This window comes from Trichosurus vulpecula, chromosome 8 (assembly GCF_011100635.1).
Source record: "Trichosurus vulpecula isolate mTriVul1 chromosome 8, mTriVul1.pri, whole genome shotgun sequence".
NCBI classification, from domain to species: Eukaryota; Metazoa; Chordata; class Mammalia; order Diprotodontia; family Phalangeridae; genus Trichosurus; species Trichosurus vulpecula.
In genome coordinates this window covers 214880299-214892478 of record NC_050580.1, presented here as the reverse complement: position 1 = coordinate 214892478, position 12180 = coordinate 214880299, and the positions used below count along the sequence as shown (strand labels likewise).

Genomic DNA, 12180 nt, shown 5'->3' with positions numbered 1-12180 from the left:
AGAGAGACAAAGAGAGAGAGACAGAGAGAGAGACAGAGAGACAGACAGAGACAGACAGAGAGAGAGAGAGAAACACAGAGACACAGAGAGACAGACAGAGACAGAGAGAGAGAGAGAGAGAGAGAGAGAGGGACCCACACACACGCACAGAGAGAGAGACAGAGAGACAGAGGGAGAGAGAGAGAGAGAGAGAGAGAGAGAGAGAGAGAGAGAGAGAACAGACAGACCACCCCAAAGGCACATTAGTGAACCTATAGAGTAATACACACATTTTTCATGTCAGCAAGGGAGCATTAGTGGCTTCTTATTTGTGGAAACCCTGCCTAATGCTTTGGAATTATGGAAACTGAGTCAGCCTGTTTTGTAAAGGTGGCTATACTCTGAAACAAAACATAGTAGATACAGTCTGTGCATCCATTTTCTCATGTTCTCTCAGTTGCTTCTGGGGAAAATGTGAGGAATGTAGGTTCCAGTATCTGTGTTTGTCTGTTTTTGTTCTCTTAGTCCTGATCAGACAGGAAGTGTTTGAAAAGAAAGAAAACACCCACAAACATCTTTTTATTTATAATTTTAAAATTGAATTGATTGAATTAAACAAAAAAGATTGAGGCACATCATCAGCTATCCCATCTGGGCCATTTGAGATTTTCACTAATCTGCTTTCTGAATAGAAGCTATATTTGTACCAACTGATTCATTACAACAAAACATTCATGGATCCAGTCAGATGGTGCACCTAGCATAGACTCTTCTAGAAATGATGTCCCTCAAATTACATTTTCTTCTCTGTTTAATCTTCATTAAACCCTGTTTATCTGCCTCTATGTCCTCTACTCAAATGTTTTCTTATTCAAGTTTTCATATTAGAATCATAGGGTTTTAGGTCTAGAGTTGGAAAGGACCTCAGAGGCAATCTCTTGTAAAGTCATGCTTCTTTTGTGATTTCCTTGCTAATAATTCATTATTAAGCATTAGATCATCCATTAAAGATTATTAAGTGTGTAGAGCACTGTGTTGTGGAAGGCATGTTGACCTCCTGGAACTTACAGTCAATCTAGTGGAGAAATAAAATTCTGAGGTGTGCTGGTCAATGTTTAATAATCAGTCTCCAAAAAAAGGTATTCACTCCACACTTTTAAGTTTATTCTGCATTATTAACATTTTGCCCATCACTTCCTAAGCCTGGACAATCAACAAAACAACAAAGCAAGCCCTGATTTATACTGATTTCCATGCTATAAATGCTTACATTGAAGTTTTAACAACTGGCTGTGACCTATTGGAGCTGATTCTAGCACACCACCCCAGAGGACACAAACCTAGATAACTATACTACATAACATTACACAGTTAATAAAGAAACATTGTAAAACACATCCTATGTGCCAGATATTGCTTTAGGTCCTGGTGAGGCAAAGACAAATATGAAACAGTTCCAAGGTACACAACAAAATGATATGCGAGATATAAAGAGGTCATGGCAGACAGAAAGGAATGAGGGAGGACGTTATGGTGGAGCTACCAGGTGGTTTTTCTCCAAACATGAGCAAAGTATATATCCCCAAAAGCTGGATCCAATATAAATGACATTCTAGTTGTGGTTAATAATACTCCTTCTTAACAAAACTCCTTAAGAGCATCGCAAGGAAAGAGGAAGGAGTTTTCTTTAAGCACCCTCCCGTGCCATCTCTAATCAAACGCTAAAATCTATGCTGTGCCAAGCATTGTGCTAAATTCAGTGGGGGAGGAGATTTAAAAAAAATCTAAAGGCATGCCCTTTGTCCTCAAGGAGCTGACAGTCTAGTTGGAGAAATGAAATGAACAAATTTGAAGCAGCACTATTATATAAGAGCTAAATTGTGTAATATGGACCATAAGAATTATAGAAGTACAGAGAAAGTAGAGATAATAATAGCTCACACTTATGTAGTGCTTTGAGGTTTCCAAAATGCTTTACAAAGACCATCTAGTTTGAATCTCACAGCAGTCCTGTTAGGTAGGTACTATTAATATACCTGTTTTACATGTAAGTGTAATATATTATATATATAACATTATATTATATACTACACATTGTATATCATAATTATATAAAATATATTGTAATTATATATAATGTACATATATGATATAGTTATCAGAGAAGGTGTCATGGAGGAAATGGCAAGGCCTTGAAGGATTGCTCCAGTCTGGCAGCATTATGACCCAGCTGTGTCTACTCATGATGCAACTGTCAAAGGAAGTCTATCAGACAGTCAATAAACATTTAAGTGCCTACTGTGCACCAGGCAACATGCTAAGTGCTGGAAACCTTAAAGAAAAGAGGTCCAGCAATAGTCAACATTAATTTAAAGCCTGCCCTATGCAAGGTTCCATTCCACTCTGTAACCCACCCTTGGAGCAAGCATGACTCAATAGCCATGTTATCATTCTCATTGACCATCCTGGGAACCGGTGAAGCTTATCTAGCGAGACTCACTTTGGAACTGGGACATTGATGGCTGGAGGTGATGGTAAATATACATTCTGCTTTTTATGTTACTTCAGTGGTCCAGCTCCATTTATACACAGGATAACAAAAAACAAACCAGAAATCATTGAAAAATCACATGCTAAAACTCTTAGACCTAGCAGGGTAGCATTTCTCATAGGCCCTCGGAGTTGGAAGGGACCTCAGCAATTACCTACTACAACCAATGCCTGAATAGAAATCCTCACTGCAATTCTTTTTCTAACTTTCATGTAATCATACATTAATTATCTCTCTTCTAATGCAGAGACATAGGAAGAAACATCAGGCTTATTGGATGAATCTTTTCAGACCTCAAGACTCAAAAAGGAAAAGAAAGCAAATTCAATCTTTGTATTGAGAAATGAGTAGTTTCTTAATTTGTGTGGTCCCCTACCCTTGCCCCATACATCCCTCCTTAAATCCAATAATTTTTATTACTGCCATAGTGTTTGAAGTCACATGGGAAAAGTAGGTATACACATTCTAACATAACAAGAACTTCATCTTCATGTGTGGATCAGGCTATTTTGGTAAGAAACATTCCAATTACTGGATGGATGCATGAGGAAAGTGGGGTTTGGAGAGAAGAAATAACTTGGCTAAGACCATATGGGTAGTAAGTGGAAGAACTGGAACTAAATGTAAGTGCTCCAAATCCAAACACAGTGTGAATGTTTTTCTACTACACAACATTTCTCAAACATTTGGTTTCAGAAACTCTTTACACTCTTAAAAATTATTGAGGACCCAAAGAGCTTTAGTTTATATGAGTAATATCTATTATGTTTACCATATTAGAAATTAAAAGATAAATTTTAAACATGCAAATGTTTAATTCATTAAAAATAACAATAATAAACCAATTATATGTTAACATTGATAATATATTTTTATGAAAAAATACATTTTCCAAATGGGCATCTAGGTGGCACAGTAGATAGAGCACCGAACCTGGAGTCAGGAGGACCTGAGTTCAGATCCAGCTTCAGATACTAACTCTGTGACTCTGGCCAAGTCATTTAACTGTTTGCCTCAGTTACTCCTCTGTCAAATTAGCTGGAGAAGGAGAAGGCAAACCACTCCAGTATCTTTGCCAAGAAAACCCCAAATGGGATCATAGAGAGTTGAACACAACTGAAACAACAAAAAAATATTTTCCAAAACAAAACAAAAAAGTTAGTGAAGAAAGTGGCATTATTTTACACATTTTTGCACATTTCTTCAGTGTCTGGCTTTTTGGAAATCAATTCTCCTATCTTCTTCTACATTCCATCTGTTGTACTGTGTTATCTTATTGAAGTTTATGAAGAAATGCTAGCTGTGCACAGATAAGTAGTTAGAAAAGGGAGGAGTATTTTAATAGGCAAATAATATAGTATTATGAAAAGAGTTTTGTCCTTGTGTATCTCTTGAAAGGTCCTTGTTGATGCTCTGGAGGTCCAGCATCACGCTTTGAGAATTGCAACATTAAATTGTGTTGCATCTATACATAAGATTTATAGCTGCAACAGGACTTTTGAAGATCATTTAATCCAATACCCTCACTTTATAGATGAAGAAACTGAGACCAAGGGTCGTGTAGTCAGCAAAGAGCAGAATCTGGATTTGAACCCAGATTCTCTGATAGTCAGATTATTAAGAGGTTAAGGAATTATTTATAATTCTTTATTCAAAGTGCATGGAAACTTTCAATATAGTACTGATGTAACCATAGGTCTGGGCAAAATGTGAAAGATGAACCCCATCCCCTAGCACTTAAGTAGAGGTCTCCAACAAATAGACTGGGATTTACTGATAGATTTAAGAGAGGCAGCTCTCTCAAGTGGCACAGTCAATTGAGTGCTGGATTTAGAATCAAGAAGACTTGAGTTTGAATCCAGCCTCAAGCACTTGCTGATGGTGATCCTGGGCAAGTCACTTCCTCTCTGCCTCAGTTTCTTCATCTGTTAAATGGAGATAGCAATAGTGTTTGCCTCTCAGGGTTGTTGTAAGGTTAAATGGGATAATATTTGTAAAACATTTTACAAACCAGGTGTCATCTTCCTCCTCTACCACTAGTACTTTACTATCAATACCCCAGCATTACATGCATGATAGTTCTATCTTTTCTACTCCAACCCACCAACTCCTTATCTAATCTTCAGGCTTTGAAAAAAAGAAAGAAAAATAGCCTATTCACACAGAGTTTAGAGAAGTTAGGAGAGTGTGATGGAAAAAGTGATGAATATGGAGTCAAAAGACCTGGGTCCAAATCCCATCTCTACCCCTTATGATCTGTATGGCCTGGGCAAATCACAACCTGACTTTCCTTATTTGTAAAATGAGGAACTTTGTTGTACTCTGTGACGTCTAAAGTCTCTTCTGTCTCTAAATCTATGATCCCTGTTTGAATGGACGCTGAAACAAAGTCCTGCAGGGCCATTCTTGTGCCCCCAAACACATTAGGGTAGTTTCACCCAAGGATAACCAAATTTTCACAAAGGTTTATGATGTTCTTCATCAGCATCTGAATTGGACCACGCCCTAGAGAGCAGCCAAATAATTCATTTTGTGGGGGTACTTTTCATTTTTCACGTGTAAGAATTGGTGAATGGAAATTCTATCTAGTGACCTGGCATGATTTATGGAAACAGGGCAATTCTTTCACTCCCATTGCCCCAAATATTTGCATTTTACAGTGCTAAAAAAAAGCAATAATTAAATTCAGTTTGACAAATTTATTTAACATCCACTCTACACAGGACAAGAGATAGTGTGGCACAGTGAATGAAGACTTGGCCTTAGAATCAGGAAGAACTGAGTTCAGAGTATGACCTGGATGCAGAATTTGTGACTATGGCCATGTTACCTGACCCCTCTGTGCCCACGTACAATTCTCTGAGACTTTTAGTTGAAGAAGAGTTGCTAATCGATGTCAGTGGAGGGAGTTTCTACACCATACTTCCCTGCACTGACGAAAATACTGGTTTGAACAAAAAGAAAATTTGGAAGGCACTATTTTCATCCTGTTAATATCTGTAAATATCCTTGAACCTTAAAGCTAGAACTGACAAATATCCAAATATGAGAGGACTTAGGTTTGCATTCTGCCTCTGCTACTTACCCCCTGTGTGTTATTGGGCAAGTAAATTCACCTCTCTGTGCCTCAGTTTCCTCATCTGTAAAATGAAGAAATTAGACCATGTGACCTCATAAGGTCATCCCTAAATCCTTGATTTTATGACAACATAAACTTGCCCTTTCTTTCTAGAAGAGGATGCAAGATTTGGATTAAATGAAAAAAATTAAATTAGACCATGTGACCTCATAAGGTCATCCCTAAATCCTTGATTTTATGACAACATAAACTTGCCCTTTCTTTCTAGAAGAGGATGCAAGATTTGGATTAAATGAAAAAGAAAAAAATAGTTTACTTTCATTTATTTTTATATTGACAGTGGTAAGTTGAAAAAGCAATGAATAACAGATTACATTACTAAGCAAAATTTCATCATTGATATTAAAATATCATCTCCAAAGAGAGAAATTACAAAGTAGAGCACTGACTTTTAGATGTCTTGGGCTGTATTAAAGCACACAATATTAAGATTTTCTTTGTAAGAAATCATCCATACTGCATTTGTTTTATTTTTTAATAATTAGTTGCCTTTAGAGAGATATAACATTAATTAATTGAACCATAAAAGTAATTTTTAGTCCAGGTGGCCTATCTCTGTGCTTAACCTTGGAAACAACCTAGATTTTTGCCTGCAACATTTTGTGTTTCTGAAGAAATGATAAGGCATCTTCTCTAATAGAATTTTGTTTCTTCTGTGTGTCTGTCTGTCTTTCTCTGTGTATGTGTGTGTGCCTTCCCTGTCTCTTTCTCTTTCTGTGGCATAACAGAACCATCTGGCTCAGAATCCCAAGGTAAAGGCAGCTTCTCAGAAGATGAACTTATCAGTGCCATCAAGGAAGCAAAGGGATTATCTTTGGAAACCACCGAAAATCAGCAGACGATCGGACAGGTTCCTGATAAACCAGAGCCCCAAAACAAGTCTGGACCACCAGCTGCTCCATGCACCTTGGACCATGAAATTAGTGGCACTGAATCTGGTGACTCAGAGATAGAGCTTGTCTCTGAAGATCCTCTAGCTGCGGAGGAAGTGTTGCAGTCCAGCTACATGACTTTCAGCCATATCAGTGGCCCTCCACCATCGCCTGCCTCCCCTTCTATACAGTACAGCATCCTGAGGGAGGAACGAGAGGCTGAACTGGACAGTGAGCTCATCATTGAGTCTTGTGATGCCTCCTCTGCTTCTGAGGAAAGCCCCAAAAGGGAACAGGACTCTCCTTTGATGAAACCCTTAATCATGGACATTATCAAGGAAGAAAATGGCTCCAGGACAGAGAACCTTGGGGCTTCCAAATATGATGTGAACAACAGTGCCAAGGAAAGTAAAATGAATAGACAAAACCTGGCAGAGTCAGCCTCCTACCTGAAATGCTCCTTTGTTCCCCCCCAAATCAGCACTGAGCTCTCTACGTCTGAAGGGAAAACATCCCAGAAGAAAACTGCCGATGTGACAGGTGTTAGTCAGAGTAATTGGTCTCCAAAGGACTCTGGGCAAAATATCTGGTCCTCACCCCCACTGCTGTTTTTAAATAAGCAAAAAGGTAATTTCAAAGTTTTTACAATTAAATCAAGTTTGTTTGCTTGGGTACCCTTCCCGTCTCCTAAAATACAGTCATTAAATAGATGGAGTTATTCACTCCCCATCTCCCTGGCTCAGTATTTATAGGCTGGTTATACAATTGACCAGAAAACAATCCCAAGGAAGGGAACAATGAAGAAAAAAGAATTTAAATTCACAGCTGGAATTTGGGTGGCTGAATCAAGTGCTCTGAATGGCTTCTCTGCTGGCAGAGCCCATCTATCCATAATAATGAGTTGTTTTGTACACATTCTCAGTTTCTCTGAATGGAGTAAGCTCCCTTCAGCTGCTCTAAAAGCCCTTCTAGTATTTTACTCTGGGGCTGAATTTCCTGTTTTCTCATTTTCTTCCAGTTCCTTCTCCATTTTCTTTCTTCCCCTACTTTCTTGGATGGTAACAATTTTCCTGTACAGTCATAGAGTTGCAATGCTCACAGGTTGATGCCCAGCATTACCCTGTCTCCCTTTTTGTCAGCCATGTGGTCTCTAGTGGAAGAATACATCTTCCTTATTATGCAGATTTCCCCTTTTCCACGCTCTCTCCTACCTAAAGAGCCTTTGAGCCTCAGGGTTTTGAGTCCCTGTTGCTCTGGGAAAAGACAGAACAATGTTTGCCACTAGAGCTTATGTCTCTAGGATGAAATAATAGAAGGCTTTCTCTCCTCTGAAATAATCTACAATTGATTTCCTCATTTTCAAAGTTGCGTACAAATTAGAGTGTTTGAATTTTGCCATATGATCTGTCATTGAATGGTCCTTGAGTGGGGATTTTGAATATCAGTGAATATTGAGAAATAATATACAGCAATCATGTAAGGAAAACAAAATTGACATAGTTGATTAAGACCTTAATATTTTATAGTCAGATACTGGGTATATGTGAGGGTGGAAATCTTCTCAATAAACTCAGCTACTGGACCTCACCTGAGTTTCCCATTGTTATAGTAAAGAGTCATAAATGAACAAATAAAGACCAAGACCTTTTGTAGAAAAGGACGGATGTTGATGCCAGCTGCCTCACATATAGCATTGGGATGCCTACCCATGTTAAATTTTGAGGCAGACCTAAGAAACTATAACATTGGCTCAATGTCCTTTCCTATTTGTCCACCTGCTCTTTTATTTCTTTAGCATAAAGGCTTGCCTTCTTGGAGTTAATAATTCCAAAGATATAAACTCATTCTGGTATAATGTTAACTTCAGTTAGGTTACTAGTGAGTGGGACGGTGAAGCCCTCTCAAGGAAAATGGATCTCGGTCTTTCTGTGAGTTGAGTACCTGGGGTAGTAGATTTCTGCGAAATTGTGAGCCTGGACTCCATCAATGAGAGTAAAAGACCAGTGGTGGTGGGGCAGGGGCTTGTTTACCTTAGAGTATAAGGCTGGGTTTTGCCCTCTGGGCCCCGCCTCTCCTTGCCGATTGTCTATCTGTTCAGAGACCACCTTTTCCCGTGGGATCATAATAAAATTACTTTCTACTTTCTACTTAACTAGCCTCTGAGTTTAATTTTGGGTTTAGCTTTTTGTCCCACACCCTAGCAATTAGACACCATCTTATAAAAATGAAAGAACCACTTTTCTCTCCCCAATCACTTTGAAATTTAGCCTCTGGGTTCTTCAAAATAAGACTGTGGGATAAGGGAATATTAACTTCAGTCCATTGGCAGAATGTAATTAAAAGACTTAGGGTGAAAATGATTATTAATTCTTTTGATCAGAGGTATTTTGTGATTTCAGTTTTCATCAATTCTTCTCGCCTGATGGACTGGGTAAGGGATGCAGTAAAACCAGACAGTGAAAACTCTGACAAGCCTTCTTTCTCATTGACCTTGGACTGCATTATGTAGGGAACTTTGGCAACTAAGTTCCATTTTTATTAGGCTAATGCTAAAATTAGATTCTATTCTTTGAGCTCATACTAACTGGAGACAGGCCAGGTTAGGATTAATAATTTACTAAGGATTATCTACACAGAATAAAACCTAGAGTGAACTTCACCGTGTGTATGTAAATTTTATAGTATTATTATAAAAACATACTTCTAAAGCTAATCTCCCAAATAATGTGAATTCACTGAGTTCACTGAGTGCATAGCTCTATATACTATTGTTGCAATAACATTCTTGATATCATTACCTAGATTCTCATATGGATCTGTGATCTCCTCAGTATCACTACTGTTCTGGTACAATTCACAACCTTTATTTTCTAATTCTTACCCATGTCTTTCATAGGGAATCCACCTAACATCCCAAAAGCCTCTCTGTGACTCTTGTTAATATATTGGGAGCAACAATGTGATACACACACACACACACATATACATAAATACATATATACACATATACATACATACATATACATATGCATATATACATACATATATACATATACATACACATACCTACGTACATACATATATATACACACACATATACATACACACATATACATAAATACATATATACACATATACATACATATATACATATACATACACATACACATACCTACGTACATACATATATACACACACATATACATACACACACATACATAAATACATATATACACATATACATACATATATACATATACATACACATACACATACCTATGTACATACATATATATACACACACATATACATACACACACACATATCTATATATACCGTTTACCTGTTGTTCTTTTCATTGAATGGCTAGCCTAATCTCCTTTTCTGGCCACACGTGTCCCTGCTGATGCTTTTCGCTTCTCTCCTTATAGCCATATTAATATTGGCAATGTGCCGCATCTTGCAGACACTGACCATGTATCTTTCTCCAATATTTGGGGTACGTGTAATTTTGGTTCTTTAGAGGATGTGGTGTTCCAAGATCATAAGCCATATAGTATTACATTTTTTTGACTTAAAAGTGTTTTTACATAGCTTCAGTTTCCCCTGTAATGTAGGAAAATATTGATATTGAAGTTGTTATTGCAGCATTGAGCAACTAAAGTTTATGGAAAACATTGCATTTTCCCAAATATTGATCTAGCACAATGACTTACTTCTGGTGATCTGTGGGCACAGCAATGCCTATACAAAATACATACTGTCATACTAACTTGGCGCCCATCTGTGTATCATAATTTGGGCAACAATGGTGGTGGTGGTGTGGGGTAGAAACATATTTTCATCTACTTTGTTTTCCAGTGTGGATGGTTAGTTTGGTCAGTTTTGTATTACTATTGCAGTGGCTCTCAAAATGTGGTCCATAGGCCCCTGGGGGTCACTGAGATCCTTTCAGGGGATCCTTGAAATCAAAGTTATTTTCAGAATAATACTAAGATATGTTTAGCCTATTAAATACTTTTTTCCAACTATATATCAGTGCGAGGCCAAATTTTCCTTATTACTTCAAATTAATACAATCTAGCGCAACAGGTTAAAAAAGCAGATAGGAGAATTCAACTGTCTTCTTTTAACCAGATGGACATTAAGGAGATTTGCAAAACTACGTAAAACAGTGTCATTCTCACCATTTTGGAAGGAAATATATAGATATTTTTCATAAAAGTATGTTAATTGTTTTCATTTAATGGTTTGTTATCACTTCAAATACATTAATATTTTATAATTTCAATTTTAATCCCTAATATGGTAAGTATCAATAGATATGACCCACATAAAAACTAGTTCTTTGAGGTCTGAATACTTAAGGAGGGAAGGGGATTGTGAGACCAAAAAATTTGAGCACTGATTTTCTATTGATTTAATTTAGGAGGCTTTGCTGTGTTCTGAGGCTGAATATGATGAGTATAGTACTATGGTATCATTAAAACTTAGCATGTAATTACTTTCAACATAGTGTAATGATGAAATTTTGCAGTGTCCCTTTCCTGCGTAGTAGTTTGGGGACCTAAAATTGAAACAAGACAAGATACTATTATGATGAGAGGAGGGAAGGGAGGGAAGGAGGGAGAGAGAACCTTAACCAACAGCTAGAATTATATGATAAAGGATAAAAAGTGTAACAGCTGTGACTGTGAATAGGAATGCTTCATAGGATATTTTAGAACCTTTGTCTCCTTGTGACACCTCAGACTTTGTGAAAGTTCCCCAATATTGCTTGAACCATCTGTTACCAAGTTTAGAAGTTAGAAATATATCGGGCAATCCTTTCAAAGGACTAAATATACTCACTAAAATAACCATCATTCTCACTTTGTTTGCCCTTAAGGATTCCTTTGAAATTCAGTCATCCCCAAACCTGATGTTTCAGTTAGCCTTGCTTTAACGAAAAACAGAAACAACAAAACAACAACAAAAACCCTTTTGAAATAGCATGCTATTGAAATCTTTTGCTTTTATATTACCTATATTTCCCAGGGTATCTTTCTCCTTATCCTTTCAGAGAACCATTCCCTATGACAAGAAATAAAAAAGATACATATATATATATATAAAATAAAAATATATATTCCCTATAACAAGAAATTTTTAGAAATCAATTCAGCAAAACTAATCAACACATGAAGAAAGCTTGACATTATAGATGTGAATCCATACCCATACTCCTCCACCTCTGTAAAGAAGGAGTTAGAGAATGTGCTTTCTTATATTTCTTTTGTGGAACCAAACTTAGTCATGATCATTGCTCAGTATTCAATTTTGAATCATTTTGCTGATTTTTTTCCTTCCATATATGGTTTTGTAGTATATTGTATATATTGTTTTCCTGGATCAAATCAAGTATGTAAAGAACTTTGCAAATCTTAAAGTGCTACATATATATATGTATATATATATATGTATATGTATGCATGTATGTATGTATGTATCAGTTCTTATTGTTAGTTATTATTTATTTTGTATCAGCTTTTATGTCTTCCCATGCTTCTCTGTAGTTATCACATTCATTGTTTCTTACAGCACAGTAAAATCCTGTTGCTTTCATGCACTAGGATTTGTTTAAATCATTCTGCATTCAA

The 12180-nt window shown here is 37.0% G+C and overlaps 1 protein-coding gene across 1 annotated transcript in view; it reads left to right on the top strand.

Moving 5' to 3' along the window:
• RTN1 (reticulon 1) overlaps nt 1-12180 on the top strand; it is a 358434-nt gene that overhangs the window by 124783 nt on the left and 221471 nt on the right. The window contains exon 3 of the mRNA XM_036736244.1: nt 6398-7168. Within this exon, the coding sequence (XP_036592139.1) occupies nt 6398-7168 (771 nt within the window). The remainder of the gene's footprint in view (nt 1-6397; nt 7169-12180) is intronic.